At 36.2% G+C, this 19694-nt stretch overlaps 2 protein-coding genes across 2 annotated transcripts in view; both read right to left on the reverse strand.

Moving 5' to 3' along the window:
- Positions 1 to 479: 479 nt before the first annotated feature.
- GCG (glucagon) lies at positions 480 to 3598 on the reverse strand. Its single transcript, XM_058840028.1, has 4 exons — positions 3498 to 3598; positions 2965 to 3126; positions 2208 to 2261; positions 480 to 621 (listed from the first exon to the last, which is right to left on the reverse strand). Exons 1-4 carry the CDS (start codon positions 3593 to 3595, stop codon positions 480 to 482), a joined length of 456 nt encoding a protein of 151 aa, XP_058696011.1. The 5' UTR covers positions 3596 to 3598.
- Positions 3599 to 14175: 10577 nt separating this feature from the next.
- The window catches only part of LOC131579585 (prolyl endopeptidase FAP-like), a 36147-nt gene continuing 30628 nt past the window's right edge, over positions 14176 to 19694 (reverse strand). The window contains exons 23-26 of the mRNA XM_058839756.1: positions 18197 to 18261; positions 16170 to 16242; positions 15836 to 15909; positions 14176 to 14491 (exon numbers count right to left, since the gene is read on the reverse strand). Of these exons, the coding sequence (XP_058695739.1) occupies positions 14390 to 14491; positions 15836 to 15909; positions 16170 to 16242; positions 18197 to 18261 (314 nt within the window). The 3' untranslated portion in view covers positions 14176 to 14389. The remainder of the gene's footprint in view (positions 14492 to 15835; positions 15910 to 16169; positions 16243 to 18196; positions 18262 to 19694) is intronic.

A 19694-nucleotide genomic window follows, 5' to 3' on the forward strand; every position in this document is an offset into this window, starting at 1 on the left:
AAAGATGTTATTAGTTACTGCTGGGAATGATCAGCACATAGAGTACACCTGATGACATTGGTAAAAATTTAATCTTGGAAATATTGCAGAGGAAAAGATGGACTGCAAAAGGAGAAAAGACAAGGCAATTTAAGATGACACTGATTTGAATAATTTCAATGAGAGTTAAGGAGACTGTAAGCAATGTTATGTGAAGGGGAAAGGTGGTAGTTAGAGGAAGAAGGTCTGGTTTACTTTTAGGTGTGTTGACCTTAAATAAAACTTGACCTTTTAGAGTGTAACAGCATACTGAACAGGTTTTAATCTGTATTTGAACTTAATAGTGTTAAGTGGTAGTTAATCACCAACAGAATATCTTCTAATATGAAAGAAAGACATAAAGTACAGCAAGAATGATCAAAAACACTTCAAGGTTTCATCAGACATGATTTCAAATCCCAAATGCTAGGCAAAATTCAATAATAGGAATGGATGGATTCTTACTCTCTTCTTCCTCGTCCATTCACCAACCAAGCGATGAACTCTTTGGCAGCTTGACCTTCCAAATAAGAGGTGATATCACTGGTGTAGGTGCCTTCAGCATGTCTCTCAAATTCAGCATGACGCTTGGAGATTGCATTGCTGAAAGAAGAGCAGTACCATAGGAGTAGACTGCGTAAGAATTTAACTTTTTATCATTCGTTATTGATTTCAATTTCCCACTTGCCAGACTAGCATTTCTATAGGAGAGAGGGGTTCCTTTTGCACCTCAAAGTGATCTTGGCATATTTTTTTCTTGTTAAGTTTCAGTTCTGAAGGTATTGCCTGTACTATGCAACTCAGTTTTGTGCAGAGATTCCTGAACTAGTTCTGAACAGCTCCAGGTGTGGAAAGCAATTACAGTTGTATTGGGATGGTCTTTTGCTAGATTAATTAAGTATGAGCTAGAAACTGTATTGTCTTATTCAGACATGCTTTTTGTTACCCTTTGTTAAATGTTCCCCTTACTTTCACCTTCATTATTTCTGAGCCAAACTATTCAGACTTAATTCCTTTCAAATTTACATTTTGAGTTGTTTTATGAACACCTTTTTTATCATCACTCTGATCAAGTCATAGCCTTGGAAAACTGTGAAGCCTGATGAACTCCATCTTACTAAAGACATCTTCTCCCTCCCTACACTTCATTGTGGTTCTTTCTCTGATACAACACATAATTATGTTACAGTGGCTCTTGTGAAGGCAAACTGCACTGAGATGTAGACATGTTACGGAATATTTTCCATGATAAATTCACTTGCATTTCTGTTTCAGAATTTGCTAATTTCTGCCCAAATCTAGCTCTTTCTATTATTTTTTTCTCCTTGGGATGTCACCATTCCTCCTAATTTAGTACCATCTGCACTTTTCATCAGCATGCTAACTAGAGTTGTTTGGAACATTTTTAATGAAATGTTAATTTTTTTGTGAGATATGCCGTTTCAATGAAGCGGAAACATTATTACAAATTTTTTATTAATATTGACAGCGTGAACGTAAGGATCTTTGTGATCTGGGCTATCCTTTTTGGATTTTCTGACAAGAGAACACATTAATATGGGTATTTTAATCTGTTTTGCAAAAACACTTACTCAATTTCTTCTTTATTTATTTAAAATTTCCAATCTCTCTAACCCTTTCCCAAAAACACAGTTAAGGAACAGAATTCTGGCCTTTGGCAGGTCTTGTGTTCTCTTTTCTGTAATAAAGTGGTTTATGTAACATGAGACTGAGTGCTGAGGGCTGAACATTGCATCATGTGTAATCAGCTCTCTGCAAATTTTCCTGGCCATCTTCCTTTCACTAATCTTCTCACTGTTTTTTTATTCTTCAACATTATGTGGGGTTTTTTGTTTGATTTTTTTTTTCCTTCAGCCTTTCTCTCTACCAAGTTTTTCTTTTTATGTTATTCTCCTCTCCTTGATTACATGAAATGTGCTTTCCTAAAATGTATTCTCATTCTGTTGCATTCCTTGCATCCACTGCATATAGCTATAGAACACAGGTACAGGAATAAATAACAGAGACATATCCTCTTTCCTTGTAAAAAGCAGGTGTGAAATAATGTATTTGATTAATATTTCTTTGTTTGTGGTAACATTGCAAAGAATACTATCTGTTTTCTTTCTTGTTTAACTGAAAATGAACTCAAACTGGTTTCAAATAACAAGTTGTGACAAATAGAATACCTTGAGAGCTGGTCAGGGACTTTGTCGTTTTCTTTGTCCTCCTGTGCTTGTTGGCTGCCATGAAATTTCACAATCATTAGATCATTATTACCAGTACACTGCAGAGCCTGCGTAAGTTTTATTGGTTATTATTTAAATATTATGGTAAATTCCCATGACTAATAGATGAATATTATATTCATTATATTTCAGACATATGAATTTAAATTAGTAGAATGTGTAGAAATTGTTACTTTATACTTACAGTGATGATACTGGTGAATTATCCAGTGGTCAACAAAACCTACACTTCAGCTGCCTTTTCACAAATGAAACATCACAATTAGAGAATCCATAGATAGGAAAATTTTTAAAGGTCTAATGGCCCAGACTTGTACATTATAGTTATATATCTTATTCATATTGAACTTAATAGATTCGCTGAGAAAATCTGCCCCAAAGAGGCTGAGACGGTTTTTTTAGGCGGCATATCAGATACTGCACTTTGATTTAGCCAAATCCTTTTTATTGATTTTTCATGTTTCTCATTTCTAATAATACATTAATATTCTATTAATGGCTGGACTTGATGATCTTATAGGTTGTTTCCAAACTAAATGATTCTATGACTGTATGTAAAAATTTATCTCAAATACTTTACTTATTTGAGGTTTATCCATGGTCTGGGATGGGAAGCTGATACAAAGAAAATTAACTGGCTAGATTTTTGGCTGTTTCTGTGCATGAACATCTGTATCAATGTGACCAAAATGCTTACCCATTTCTTTTAGTGCTCATTAACCATTGCACAAAGTCCTGAGCTCGTCTGGTGTCCAGGTACTTGGTGTAATCACTGGTGAATGTGCCTTGTGAGTGACGTTTCACTTCATTCAGCTGTCTAGATTCCTCTATTGGTTCAGAATGGGAAGCTTTGAATGATCTGTGAAAAGTTTAGACCTTGTTAATCAGCAATGGTTGCAGTACAGTCTGCAGATGCACTGATTTTTTTTTTTAACAATACTATTTTTTACTCCCACAAAGTGAAAGCAAGTGACATATTGATCAGTAGCTGTCTGGTAAAAGGAATTCGTATAGTGGATTGGACACAGTCTTCTTGGATATATAAGGTATCTATTGTTTTAATACCTCAAATTTCTGTGCTAGGCTTTGCAATATTAAAAACCCTGTCAATTTCAATGGTAGATCAAGTACTGCATAAAGCTATCTTGAAATCATAGTATGTTTGGCTTCAAAGAGTAAGAAAACAAAGTTCAGGCCAAATATTAGTAAAGTTTGGTCCAATGAATTTACCTTGATTTCTCCTCTGTATCCTGAAGAGGATTTTGCCAGCTGCCTTGAACTATCATTAAAAGGAGACCAGCAACAAAATAAATGCTTTTCATTTTCATTGCCTGTCAAAACAGAAATAAAGAAACAAAGAAAAATGTTATAGTGTTTATATATGTCTGAATCAATTACGTCGAAAAGAGACATTCTTAGTGCTGATCTAAACTTGAAGATAGCCTTCTAGGATGGGTTTTGTGTCCAGTGGATGACATTTTAGGGCCTTGGGTAGGCATTCAAAAGATGTAGTCTCTGTTCCAGTCTTTAGGCTCTACTCTTTATTCTAGAATGCAAAGAGAGCTGAGAGCAAGTGCATCCTCGCTGTCTTTTGCAATGTGAGGATAAAGGCCTGTTCTCTCCTTTTCTCTGTGTTCTGCTGATGGCAAGAACTAGATCTGTTACACTGTCCTATTGCAAAATGGGGTAGTGATGTGACTGTGATTTTTTCCCCTGATCATTCATGAGAGAAAAAGCAGAGCAGATCTTTGTCACGAATACTGTCACATTAGCAGCTCCCCATCCTTTCTTTCTCATGGAAGTTGCAATGAGTTCACATCAGCAAAATGTCACTGGAAATGATTTCATCATATACTTGGGCTGATACTTGCGTATTTGAAAAAGCCCTTCTTCAATTCATAGCATTTTCCTATAAAGGTTTATGATAAGGTCTGAAAAACAAAGGGAGGTAGGACATGAGTGCCTTGAAGTGGTAGCAAAGTAAGTCCCGGTCACAAAACATCCTCACCACTAAATGTAATCTGTACCCTACTCCTGAGGCTCCACTGCAGGGGTTACTTACTGAAGCTCAATGATTTATAAAATAAGGAAGTCTGAGTGAATATAAATCTTCCCTATTGTAATGCCTCGTCACAATAGACTGAATTTAAATATACTATGGGCTGGGGGAAGTCTTAGAAAATTATGAAGGAATGATGTGCAGTGAAAGTGCAGATTACTCTATTTTGAGATCGAGAGTTGGCTCTGCACTGAGAAAGGCAAATGAGAGGGCTATATGAACACCTCTGAAAAGGTAATCTACATCAAAAATCTTACTGCTGTAGGATTTCTACTCTGCCCCAGTAGTCTGCCCCTTCATAGCAGATTTTTTTGAAACCTGTTTCTTCCATCTGTTTTAAAATAACTTATAGTTGGAGATGCAAAGCTTGACTGTTGGCAGGCATTTTACCAATGGTTAAGAAGAATCTATTTGACTGATACTTTGTGAGGCCTGATTTTTAGGAGAATCTTACTGAATAATATGAATATTTTACTAGAATACTTCAGTATCAGTATCAAAATACTTGAAGCAATAAAAAATCTTAATCAAATATTGATCAAACTCAGGAAAATAAATGTGTAACTATAATATTTTCTGATGGATTTTACTATTAAGCAATGGAGTCAGTTTCTCTCTCTCCACCAGAAGCCACTGCCAGTGTTATTCACTTTTTATCAATGTCTGGAGACTCATTTCTGCCTTGTGCAATGTCCTGGTGTACAAGAGTTGACCCCTTCACTTGGACATACATTGCTATAGGACCAACATATAACACAGCAGTAGTGTAGTCAGTCTTGTTAAAAGCCTGACTATAGCACTGGACTCTCATTTTCACTGTTTCATTTGGAGCTGTAATTTGGTGGTGCAACACTGACATCCAATGTTTATCTCAAGGAATGCATAATTTCACATTTCCTAGGCTTCTAGCAATGGAACAAACACTGCCTGTTCTTTAGGAAATGACTCTGTTGTGGTCGTTTCAAAATGGTTTGATTGACCCCTCTGGTAGCTGATACAGCTGTAAATGAATTAACCTGGACTTGGACACTAGATAAAGTCTGCCTATTACAGCATACATAAGTAAATTAGCCCAGCTTACCAGTCCTATCTTACAGCTGTCTGTAGTTTTATTAAATTGTGATCCAGATTAGCCGTAAACCCAAGTCACTGAGGTGGATTGAAATATCCAACACCAAAAGCTTTTCTTTTATATAAAATTATTAAAAAAAAATTTGAAGTCACTGTAGTCAGTAAAGAGATATTCAGCAATTTCTGTTTATCTTGACTCTAGTATCTCAGGCCTATAGATCTTCGAGATGTGAAGAGTCCCACTGGCAACTTTATTCCTTAAGTACTAAGACTGAAGTTAAATGCATTTTCAGCTGTTTTCTAAATTTTTCAGAACCAAAATTGGGAGATTATTAAAATGAAATATGTATAAATCCAGTTTTTGAAATTTATAAAATTTTTGAGAATCCTTATTAATAAAATAAGCTTATCCAAAAACTATTAACCTTCTGTCAAGTATGTTCTTTAAAACAGTTAGCATCAGTTTTGTTTTTTCAACATTTAGTACTTGGCATTGGTAAGTCAAACCAGCAACAACAGTTCTTGACAAGTTAAACGGGATACAGTTTTAAAAGAAGAAATTGTAATTTTATTCTTGGTAATATAGATATGTTTTATAGAGAAAAAGAGAAAAATAGTATTTTCTTAGTTTATGCTGGCTAATCAATTAATTTCTCAATCAGAAGAAAAGTTTTATTAGCTGTAAGTTATTTAGATCACCAGTAGATACTGCTAAAAACCATGGAAACCTGATGTCAAGATGCAGGAAAACTAAAGCCAATCTTAAAAAGAAAATTTTTATTCCTATGCATATTTAGACTAATGTAAATATTTTCATTTATTTCTGATTGAAAATGAAAAAAAAAGACATCTCACTTTGAACCACCAGAAATATGCAACAAATATACCTCTCGAATATTGATCAGATATTTGTTTGATCTATTTTAATATTATTTCCTTTACCAATCTGATTTTTTCTAGTTTTCTAATATATTCTTCTACAGATGTAGTAGATTTTTTTGTACTTATGTACAATTTTAACTAGCTAAATTTCATTGAGTTTTCAGAAAAATCTTTCAAAAGTCACATTTGTATTTATTTCCAGTTTAAAAATAGAAATTATGAAGTTACATTAAAAAGGCAGTACAGAAAGGAAATATTTTCATATGAACATGCATGAATGAATAAAATAGATTTCTGTTGACATGAAGTTGTCTGCAAATAGCAATAATTTCTAGAAATAAATAAATAAATAACTTTTTCAGGTAGATGTATTTTATGTCTAATTTACCTACCTTTCTATAATGCCTTGTGGAAAGTTCTGTAAAATCCAACAGTTCTAGTCTAAGGAATTCCACAGCAGGATGGAAGACTAAATTATATTTTATACAATAATCACAATAACTATTGAAAAGTTTTAATTTTACTTCTGTGCTATAAAATTTCCTTTTCTGATCTTACAGTGATGTGAAAATAAAAGTTGCTAGAGACAAACTAATCTAAAAATGGGGCAGTGGAGTAACAGTCTGTAGGGTCAGAGGGTTACAATCTGTCTTGTACAGTTTTAAATCAGTGTCTACATAAACCCACTGAATTTGTCTCCATGCTTCTAACTTACTCCTCATTGATTCATATTTAGGCAGTATCTATAAGGAGTGAATAATTTTAAACTCACATTAATTAAATATCTCTACAGAAGATACTAAAGGCAATAAAAATACAAATATCAATAATTGTGTGACTCATTTAAATTCTTACTACAGTGCTTGTCTTTCATGTTCTCATGGTTTATCTTCCTTCTTTCAATTAATTCTGCAACACAAACTGTTGATTTCCCTTTTTTGGATCATTCTCTGCTGAAGCAATCAATACATCAAAAGATTTAAATTATGATGTCATAAACTCCAAATATCAGTGAGTATTAACCTCAGAAGAAAACACCAATTTGCTGAAAGATCTGCACCTCTATTGCAAACTTTGGGTAACACAATGCAGATAATGCACTCAGCTTTCACAAATAAATACCTGGTAGTTGATATAAATCTTACCTTATTATACTTTGAAGTGATACGTGGCAGTTGCAGAAAGAGCTACTCTCTCTTCTGCAACTATGGCAAGCCTTGAGGATCCTGAGCTCTGCCTAGCTGCTTCTTTTGCACAGACTTATATATATACTGTTCAGCTCTAGTAAGCATTACAGGAGTGCATCATTGCTGACAGTTTCCTTATTCAACTTAAAAAAAAAAAGTCATCATATTTGCTATTCATTTCATTTGATAATTTTACAAGCAATTTCACACATTCATTCTGCTTACTTTATGACATCAATGCTAACACGGATTTGCAAAAGGAGTGAGGTAGCAATGTCCAAAGTAGTAAATATCAAATAGAAGGGCATTAACATGACAAACAGTGGACAAAAGGTGCCTGCGATCAGGGCAGCAATTTATCCAATTTCTGATTTGCCACATTTAATATTTAGAATTCTGATTCTATAGACATCAATAGCATTGTTTTCACTTATCAGTTTTAAATCAGAGTTTATAAATTTAATCCACAGTTAAAAATAAGCACAACTTTCCCAAAGGCCTTGAATGATTTTTCAAGTAATCTTGTGCCAATATAATGAATATGAAGAAATGTGAAATACTGCAGAGATGGCTACCCACTGTGCAATGCCTTGCACAGGTGAAATTTTATAAAATGTTTTGATTAGCCTTAGATGTAAAATTCCAAATTTGTAAATGCTACTGTAAGACAATTCATACGCCAAACATTCACTATAAATTGAGTTTCACACAGTGGCCCAAAGATTCATGCAAGATAAACCATTTGCTCACATTTCCATTCCCTACAAGGAAAAACATTAAACAAAATAGATTTGAGATTTGTACTAATGCCTGTTCTATGCAACTATTGTTGTTCAATGGAGACAATGTCATAGCTCTGGTGGGGCAGCATTGCCAAAGAAAGCCATGATCATCCATGTGGTGATAACACAGAGACTGAGACAGGGCGGAGGAAGGTTCTGGACTCACAGTAGACGTCTCACTAAATGTTAATGACAGCCTGTACTCCAGTCTGGAGTGCCTCACAGTCTGGTTTGTGGCACAAGGCACATGCATTATACAATAAACTTTATTTCCCCTAACACTGCTCCTTGAAACCAGCAAAGAATGTGCTTCAGTGAGGCAATTTACTGCTGGCTGACCACAGCCAGATTGGCATAGCCCATAAGATACAATTGAGGTAGTGTATAAACTTAATAAACATATTAAAATGGCAAACAAAATTTATTGGATCCTGCCTAGAGCTCTATCCTAAATACCTGGCTGTGGTACCATGGTAGGGGTTCAGCGAAACATTAAGTCTCACTACACAATCCACATAATAAAATTTAATTTTTGTTAAGGGTAATTTTTCTATGCTATCGAATAAATCTATGAGATTCATGGTTTACTTTTTCCCCATTTCTAGTCCTCGGGGTGGGTGACTCGGCGGCTCCCGCGGCGGCCACCAGCGCGTCCTGCAGTTCCCGGGCAATGCAGCAGATGGGGATCAAAGGGCCCTTTCCACTGCTTCTGCACCAGGAGGACGCACATGCATGGATTGCTACAATCCTCTCTCTACATGCCGAGTTAAAAATACTTTGGAAACAGGCAATACGGAATATGAGACAATATCCTCTCCTCCAAGAAACAGACAGATTTTACCTTTTTGTTTATCTCAGTTTATTTCCTTGTGTCATATAAAGTTCCTCGTTTACATTAGGATGATTCCAGAACGAAAAAGTGAGACAGAGCACCTCATTTCACCTGGTTGGGCAGGTTGTCACAGAGCTGTATCATCTAGCAGGTCATCTAGCATCTAGAAGGTGACCAGTTATTTGTTTTTCAAGTGGTACACAGAAAATGTACAGGAAAGAAGTGAATTGCCAATCAAGAACCATGCAACCCTCTGTTGCCATAATTGAATCTATAGTATATATTTCAGGATCACAGCAAAAAACAGTTTCCAAACAAAATTATATCGAGTGTATGAGATATGCATATATACTTAAGCTTGTTCCTCTCACATTTTAATATACACCAGTTAGTTGGCACCTCCTGGCAAAAATCAAGGGCAACCTCACCATCCTCTATATCATTGTTCTCAAATGAGAAAATACTTTGAGTCAGGCTAAGAGAAAGAACTGAAAGTGGCCTGCCTTCAGGAAATTTTCACATTTCTCATGATTCAATTGGAGTGGTTGGGTTCACTTTATCTGGAATTTATCAAAGTTTCCTGTACCATCATCTGATTAAAATTGCCAAGATTTGAATATTTTAATTAGGATGAATTAGGAATTTGCTGGCTTTTGACAGTAAAAAGTTAAAAAACACTCATCAAATGCTTTCAAAAGAGTGTCCCCACGAAATTCTTTTGTGTATTTCTTCATTAAATATTTTTTACTATTATATTATTATCCATTACATGTCTAAAGGGAGGAGGATGTATCTTGGGGTATGAATGCAGGCCCACACCCTTTACTTTCTTTTATTATACAGAAAGCATTCTCTCCTAAGCTTGTCAGCTGTGAGCTCAGAGGACTGGTCTCTGCAGCCCCTTTCATTTTGCTATCTTTGTTACATGATAATCACAAAGAGCATTCCCCTTCTGAGAATGGGAACCAATATAGGAGGAACAGATGTGTAAACACATGCACACATAAAACACCAGGTTGCATCATAAATGTGTGCTTGCACATAACACACACATTGTGTGCCTATGTATGTGTTCAACTGTACAGCCACCCTTTGGGGAGCAAGAATGGCTTTCTGAAATGGAGGGTTACTTTGGGCACTCTAGGCCTTTTCACAGCATGCAGCTCCGTGCTCTCTGCCAGGGGTTTGTACCTCAGGAGCCACAGTCATTGTAACTGTGCTGTAGCTCACGCTGTCTACTCACATAAGTTGGAATCGCTCCACTGCAAGTCAATGGAGCTGCATCAATTTGCGCAAGCAGAAGAGCTGGCCAAATATGTACTAGTTATTTTACATTCTGAGAAGACAATGTTCATAATTGAAAGTAATACCAAATGCTCTTAGCAAATACTATGAATTATTCAGATTAAATATAGAGCCTTCAAATGACTATATAAAATGTTCTAAACAGCTGTGCCTTGTAATTGGAACTGACTGACAAACTGGGAAGTATTGAACGCAGTCTGAATTGGACTTGATATCTGAGTAAAATGAGTATAACATTAACCGTATTCTAGAACCTGACTGGTTTTCTGCTAAGTTTCTCTTCAGGCCTTTTCTTCCTTGCAGCTGCAGTAATCCCATGTGAAACAATCCACGTAGGTCTGCCTTTGAAGTATAAGGATTGCAGGTTCTTTCATGTGCACAGCTCACACAGCACAAATAAGGTAGATGATGAAAACAGGTCTGTAGTGGAATCAGTGACTTTCTACTATTTATGTACACTTCAGCTCCTAGAATAAAGCAATTTTTACCATTCAGCTCTAGTTTTAATTTGTAAAAGCTGGAATGATTCACAGTGGAAACTGACTTCTAAACAACTGTATTTGTGGCTATTTATCATAAGCCTGTCTACCTAATTCAGAACAACTATGTCCTATCTTCAGAGGCTTGGATACCTTGTTTATATGACAGATATTTGAAGACTCATGTTTCACTGTCTGAAGTGGTATGTTTGAGTATCTGAAGTGTGAGAATGTTTTCCAAAAGAGAAAAGAAAGGAAGTGCTCAACATTATTTGAAAACTAGATCCTCTAAAACATTTGAAAGTGAGAAGCAAAATTTTGAGGATGTTCACAGCTTAGCTCAATTAAAATTGTGTCCTAGTGTTGGCTCTTACACATCATATTCTGTGTTTGCAGTATAGTTATATATACTTTTTATTCACATTGTTAGCTTTGCCTTGATGCCTCAGGACAAGCCCTTTCAATTTTTCAACTTTTCAACCATTGGAGAGCTGTTGCAAAAGAACCTATCCTGTAGCCTCCTAAGGCTCTTCTCTCTGATTGAAGTGGAATGGAGCAAATAACTGTCCAGTGAATGTCCAGGGTAATGCTTGTAACATGGATTGTGTTTGCTGATGAGGCAGAATGGAACATGTTCTCTTTCTAGAGAAGAAAAGGCTTGGGAGAATCTCATCACCATATGTAGGTAACTGAAGGGATGATATCTTCCAAAGAAGACTGAGCCAGCCTCATCTCCATGGTACCTAATGATAGAACAAGAGGCGACAGGCCAAACTGACACATAGAATGTTCTGTCTGAGCATAAGGAAACCCTTTTTTCACTATGAGGGTGACCAAGCACTGGCAGAGGTGGCCCAGGGAGGTTGTAGAGCATCCAGATGGGTTTTAGATCTTCAAAAGCCATCTGGACAAAGTCCTGGGCTACAGGATGTAGGTAGCCCCATGTGAACAGGGAAGTGGAATAAGTAGACCTCCGAAGCTGCCTTCCAACGCCAGCCATTCTGTGATTCTGTTACAGTGTGACAGTAGGTTTCAGTTCTTTGCACTAATTCTAGTGATTGACTGTGATATTACCTGTTATAAGCACAGGCCAGCCAGTAATCTGATGTCGATGTATTTTTAAGTGGTTTTTTTTGACACTCACAGCATCCTAGGACGTTTTCTCCCAGGTCATCAAAATACATGGTTGCTCTATCATAAAGCTTTCAGGTTAGACATTATTTCAGCAATTCAGTGTAAATGTCACACTCTGCTGGAGACATATTCCCATTCTTTGGCAAGAACACTGTGTAAGGCAAAGAAATTAACAACATGAAAAACAATGAAGGAAAAATGTTGGCAGCAACTGCATTTATTTAAATTTTTTTTTATCCCCACAACTGCTGCCTACAAGCCAAAGTAGATGGTGAACAGTTTGGAAGACGAGTACTCTGCCTTAGGAAACAAACAGACCTCTGGGCAGATTAATAATGAAATAGCTAATGCACCCCTTGAGAAAGAGGTATCTTCTGTTATTTTATTTCACAGATTTTCCTGAAATGTCCCTTATTTCAAATACTTCCAAAATCTTGAGACAACAGACCTGTGAGCAGGGTGTAAACAATATATTGCATCATTTTATTACTTACAGTACTGATAAAGGGTCAATCTATCTGCCCAAATTTCCAGAATTTAGAGGATTTTCAAAAGAATAAATAAAATAAAGGTGCAGAAATTGAAAGTGACCTTACTATATTGATATTTATGTGAGATTGATACCATGCTTTTTTGGAAATTACTCTAGATTCTCATTGATATACTCAGGTATCTTAAACCTTTAAGCATCTCAGATAAGAGCTTAATTTTTCTCTTTCACCACAACATTGCAATGATTTCCATGGTGTTGTATCAATATAAAAATTTGAGAGTTAAATCTCAGTATTTCAACTGAATTGTATTCCTTATTTAAGATATAAGATAACCGCATTTCTGAGACTACTGTTGCATGCAGCAAATGCACATAGGACCATATAATCAACATCTAATTAGGCCCACTTCATGTTATATTTGCTTAATGTTAACTTTCTTACAGCTATAATTTTTTCCTTTAGCCATTATAGCAGTTGAATTTTAATTACATTACCAACAAAAAGCTCATTAACGTCACGTAATTGGCAGCGTTTCCAAAAAAACCTGAACTAATTGAGTATTTTCTGAAGAGTTCCCATCAAAGTATAATTTAACCATTACAAACAGCTTGGCAACTACATTTACATAAAGATGTATCTAAGGAATGTTCTCATGTGTGGAAAATCAGATTTGATATTGCCATTAACAAACGAAGGAAGCTGTTACATAGCAAATCACTTCCACATTTTAATTATTTTGGCCAAACCCCATGTTTTTGTCAAGAAAGTCAAATGAAACCCCTTGCTTTTCCACAAAGAAGCAGCAACTGATCTCTGACTGAGAGTTATGAAGCAGTTTACTTTGTGAGAAGGCAACACAATATATTTCAGGTTATTTTGCATTCTCAACAGCTAATAGCAGAGATTGTGTAAGAAAGACCATGCTTCTTATGCAGTAGACTAATTCAGAATTTTTTAAACACATGACCAAGGAATTGTTAAATCCACAATGGATCTCTTGCCAATTATCTTGTTAATATTCTTTTCTTACAACAGGACTGATTTTATTACTAATGAAAAGAATACAAGTATTCCAATCACTATTAGCTTCTAGCATTTTTTAAAGACTCCCTAAAATAGTTTCACTCGAAACAAAGCAAAGAAAGCTTGCACAATCCTTTGATCCTTCCCCTCCAGTCTGGGATGAACGACATTGACATAAATTTTAATGCTGAGGTGATGATTAGAAATTAAAAACAGGTCAATATAACTCACATACTTTGAATACAGGCAAAAAACCCACTTATATATGATAATTATCATGAGTGTCCTGCTTTCATGTTTAAACCTGAACACTGAGAGTTTTGAAGAATCAAGGTTTCAAATAACAGTTGAGTAAAATTTGAACACACTCAATATTCTCAATAAGTATCCAAACTTCAGTGTTGAGTATTGTGTGTTCCTATCTCTTGGATTCTTTATGAAAAGTTGGAAATAAATTTTGAGAAACTGGTTCTTGTGAGGATGCTAATTAGGTACTTGCACTGCTTCTTTTGTTCTTTCCCATTTTACAGATCTGTTAATATGATCTACATTCATATTAATCTGACAGTGTGCATTTGCAATGAATCACCTTTCTTGGACTGCAGAATGTATGTTTAATCAAGTCAGCAATAGACAGACAAGATCTTTTTCATTCTGATTTTATTTTTTCCGTCAAACAAGTACCAAATGTGTAAAAACATTTGTTACCATAACCTTTACTAATATACAATATCAAAAGTGGATGTAAACATCAAGTTAAAAATTTCAAAGTTCCTGTGATCAATTCACCTGAAAACTATACAACTTGGGCACTGCTGTCATTTCATTCTCCCAGAGATGTCTCAGATGCCTTAGCATGCTCTGAGTAGCTTACTTATTCTGACAAAGAAAAACATTGCTTGAGGAAGTGGGTCATATGTGTGTAGAGATGTTTGCTGGAAAGGCCTGGAATTCCATGGTTCTGATCAGTATACCACTGAAAGAAAAAACAAAAACAAAACATAAAGCCCTTATGCTATGTATTCAATTCTGCAAGAGTTAAACAATACAAAAAATGTATTTTATTGCTATATATAAGAAAGTGGACGGCTCAAGAAAAAAGAGGAACTTGATAATTTTCTTTTCATCAGTTCCCAATACATTATTATTGCTGGAAAAAAAATTCTAAGACTTCTGTTATTTAAGAGTAAGCATTACTGCCTCAGTACTTACAGGCCAGTTGTATCAAGTCAGGGAAAAGAGCCTTGAGAAGCTGTTAGGGATGAAATCACCTTGACCTGCTGCATGGCCTGGACAGTAGGGGTAAGAGTCTTGCTTAGGAATAAGTACTGGGCTCTAAGCAACAAAATTTCAGCTAAATGTTGTTTGAGTTCTGTTCAAAACATCCTGCATTACAGCAGGACCATGAACCTTGTGAGTGGTATACTGGAAATAAAACACACATGTGAATTATGCTAACTCAGACATATCTGCCATTCCACTGTAGCTGAACCAGAATGACTACAACTGCATACAGTATTCCAGATACTTAAGTTATAACTCAGATTTGCTAAAGATCAGCAAAAGAGGCAGAAAATGTGTAATGCACTAAAAGGCCTACAAATCCCTGTCATCCCATTTTGGGGAGTTCATGGCCCTGTGATCCAGACTCAGGCAGAAGGCCAGTATGTTTGATAGCAGACAAACACTTTGGTTATTAGCCCTGAAAAAAATGGCATAGAAATCAGATCTACATATCCCCTGTTTATTTCTCCTTTATATCCTGCAACCTCTTGCTTACATGTTTCTCTCTTTGCCTGTATCTGGTACCCCATGCAAGTTTTTCAGAGAACTTTTTTTTTTTTTTTTTGCTGATTCTGGATATAAATTTGGATTCCTTACACCATTTTTGCTTGTTTCACTTTGTGCCTGTGGCAGGCAAGTCCAATTCAAGATGGAATCTACCACAACCAGTGACAATTTGGCCCCAGAGCTCAGCTCTTTCATCTTCCTCTTTTACCAGGTATGAAGAACACTCATAAGAATGCTGGATTCTTATTCTTCTCCCTGGCTCATTTTAAAAGCTTACAAGTTATTCTTGACAAGAGGAAAATCCTGCTAGCATCCAAAGGGCAAGAGAAAAAAAAAAAAAAGAGCAGGCAAATCATTTGGGGAAGAAATTGAGAAGTTGTTTATGAAGAATAACAAATGCACTAGCAATTGCCAAATTTTGAAGCATGTTCAGTTCAACAGGGTTGTTAGAAACACTGCCAAATGTCAGATGAGCTTATTGATAAAGTTATGAACCACTTTTCACAATGAAAAATAGTCTTTTATTTACCATTGCCTGGAAATCCACCTGTGCATTAACCAGAGCTTTTGCAATTTGTGCTGAGTTCTGAAAATGTACATTATCTAAAAAGAAAAAAAAAAAAAGAGATTGTTTGTTGAAATGTGTTAATACCACAAAGCATAAAGTTATAGTGCATTTAGCTGTGTCCACTAATTATCAAGTGATACAGTTGACATTACTAAGAATGAGTAAGCATCTTATGATAGGTCATATGGAAATCTACCAAAGATCTAAGTCCTGACCCAATCAAAGATAGATGCTTAATGTTTTTCAAACAAAGTGATTCTGGCTCTGTGTTTGTTCTGCCATTTGCAAACCTCACCATCTGCTGTTCCATGGATGAGAAGATACTCTACGTTTTGGAAATTCTTTGCTCTTGCCATCACAGTTGAATTCTGTTGAGAGGAAAAAGAACAGTTCAGCAACTTCAATTTAAACCACTTATTTATATGCTGAAAGGCTTTCATTACCTAGTAGAAAAACAATCAAACAGTTGAACTGGCATGACAGCAGTGACCTCATATCAATCTGAGGTTACAATAGAAATAATGTATATGGCTGTATGTGTGTGTATATATATATATATATATATATATATATATATATATATCTCTGTATATTCACATCATTCTCTACAGAGGGATCTGAGCAACCTGGATCAGTGACCCAAAGCCAAAGTTGTCTGAGGTTCAACACAGCAAAGTGCTATGTCCTGCTCTTGGGTCAGAACCACCCCTATGTAGCACTAGGGGCCATGTGAAAGAGTGGCTGCAAAGTTCTCTGGTAGAAAAGGACCTGTGGGTATTGGTTGACAGCAGCTGAATGTGAGCCAGTGCATGCCCAGGTGCCAAGAAGGCCAGAGCCTTCCTGTCTGTACCAAAAGTAGTGTGGCTAGCAAGAACATAGAAGTGATCATCTCCCTGTACTGGGAACTGGTGAAGCCACACCTTGTATCCTGTGTTCAGTTTTGGGCCCAAGACATTGAGGTGCTGGAGTGTATCCTGAGTAGGGCAATGGAGCTGGACTCTGAAAAGTGAGTTCTCTGAGGAATGGCTGAGGGTGTTTAGCCTGGAGGAGGCTCAGGAGGGACCTTAACATTCTCTATGACTCCCTGAAATTATGTTTTAGCCAGGTGGTTGTTGGCCTCTTGTCCCAGACAACAATCAACTGGACAAGAGGAAATGGCCTCAAATTGTGCCAGAGGAGGTTTAGACTGGATATGAGGAAAAATTTCTTCATGGAAGGGGTTGTCAGACATTGGAACAAGCTGCTCAGAGCAGTGGTTGAGGCACCATCTGGGAAGATATTTAAAAGATGTGTACTTGGGGACACAGTTTAGTGGTGCACTTGGCAGTGTAAGGTTAATGGTTGGACCTGATGACCTCAGAAGTCTTTTCCAAACTAAATGATCCTGTGCATCTGTGATCTGTGACTTTGGCTTCAGGACAGGAATACCTATAAATAGATTTTCCTACATCATTTGCATATATTCTGATAAGCACTAGCAGGAGAAAAAATATTAATCTGTGCCATATTGACGATATCTGTCCATAAAAGATGCCTGTGCAAGCTTGGCTTGCAGCAGGTAGCTTTCTGTGCTATCACAAATGTCTCTACACTATCAGAAACAATTTGATATTTATTTAGTGTCTTTTCTAAGGGCCAATTCATACAAAAAACAGCACTCGTCATGTCCTTCCCAGAATGCTCTAATTCCTGGCTACCCAGACAGCTCCACCAGGGCTGTTTGGTATTGAGTATTTCTGTTCTTTGAGCTGGGATGGAAATACACACCGAGAACACAATCCAAATCTTTAACAGGAGCGTTTCCACTAAGTTCTTTGGATGTTAATTCAGGCCTCTCTGTATCCAGAGCTGGTATGTGTGCTGCTAGAGGAAAACGCAGACTTCCTGTCAATGTGAAGAAAAGAATGGCAACCTGTTCTAGGTAGGGTAAGCTGCTCTGATCACTTAGTATATTTATGATCTTATTATCAGAGAGCTAAATTTGCATGAAACAGTTTGCATATCACAGCTAACAGTACCAATCAAAACCTTATCAACATTTTAATCCCTCTCACTTGAGTTCGCTTCTAGGCTAATTGTTTGCACTGGCAAAACAGTCTGACTTGTCCAAGTAAGAAAATAAGAACTTCCATTTAGCATTTCTGAGATTTATAAATACAAACCCACATTAGTTATGTAGATAAGAACTTCACAGCTGTAGCTTTGCTACAAAAGGACAGTACCATGAATGCGGGTGGGCCACTTTCTTTCTTCATAGTTCCACTTATCCATGGAAGTGGGATTCAAATTTAAGGCAGATCAGCAGAGAAACAGAATTCTCACCTTATAGTGCTCAAGATTATCGGACTTTATAGGAAGACCCATAAATCGTTCTGTGTAGATTGATGCTGAAATTAAAGAAGAAAACAGCTATAGATAAAGACAGTGAAAACATTTTGTGGCTTCAGTGACACATAGGAAATTAAATGATGTTTAACTGTGTCTGTTCTTGGTTTCCTCATGACACACCAAATTTAAACATATTTTAAAAATCAACTACGAAGGCTAATTATTTACTGTTCTTCAAACCACCTTTGCAGAAATAGTGGTTTTATACTCATCTAGGTTTTATGGATAAAGGTGATTAATTGATACTGCTTTTTGCTGTTGGGTTGAACTCCTGAAGTCAGTTGAATAAGACAGTGAGCCAATAAAGGTGCATGGTGGAAAGACGACACAGACTACTTCTGAAACCTTAGAAAGAGGAGCTGAGGATTTGTAGGTGTATTAACAGTAAATATAGATATGCATGTTGTACTTTTCCTATTGAATGTATATATGCAGCAACTAGGGGAAGAAGGAAAGGATGCAGGCACAGACTGAAAAGGTTCATTGCTTTTCAAGTCTCTGTTCAATTCTTTTTTCTAACTACAATAGACTGGTAACAGATTTGACAAAATAAATGTGAATAATCGAATCGTATCCATCACCAAGAAATCAGAGAACATCTCTCTTTGAGCTGCCTGGGTATTTGTACTTTAACTAGGAGCTGTTATGAAAATTTATGGAAAACTGACGCAGCATCTGCTACTACCAGAAGATTACTTTCTTTATGACCTTGCCTTGAATGAGTAACTGACACACACTGAGCAGTCAAGCTGCAGTATTAGAAGGATTTTATTTATTTAAGGGAGTCAGGGCTTTCTGACAAAGAGCTATCATCTTTCCCTCAGAAGACAGGTGATGGCCATTGTAATCATTAAGGAATTGGGATTGTCTATGCTGTCCAGCTTGATACACTGTATTAGAAAAAAATTGTTAGAAAATAGAAATGAGAATCCTCTCAGGAAAAGAAAATGAATCAATATGCTCTTGTTCCCATAGTTTATTATGTATCATTTACATGTTCTACCACTGAGAGTAAAGATGTGTACTATGTCTCCCAGACCAGCCAAGCAAGGCTTCTGAAGATAATTTGTAATATAAGTACCAAAAAAATTTAAGTACCCTATCTTTTATCAAAATCCTTTATCATTCCATGAAAACAGAAAATGTGCAATATCTGTTGTCAACACAGTGTCAAACAACCATATCGGGCTCAAGTTTTCAATAAAACAGACTCTTTCTGAATGGCTGGCATTTCTACACTATTCTGAGCCAATTTTCCACTCTTTTACCAATATAGCTACAACAAGTCCACAGAGGTCAACAGAATTGCATTATAATGACTAAGTGAAAGATTTAGCTTGTCAATTACTGAGAAAGGAAAAGCAGATGAATTTAAATAAATTTTAATAAAACAGTCACAGATATAATGTTTTAACTATACATTGTTCTTAAT

Source organism: Poecile atricapillus, chromosome 5, assembly GCF_030490865.1.
Source record: "Poecile atricapillus isolate bPoeAtr1 chromosome 5, bPoeAtr1.hap1, whole genome shotgun sequence".
NCBI lineage: Eukaryota > Metazoa > Chordata > Aves > Passeriformes > Paridae > Poecile > Poecile atricapillus.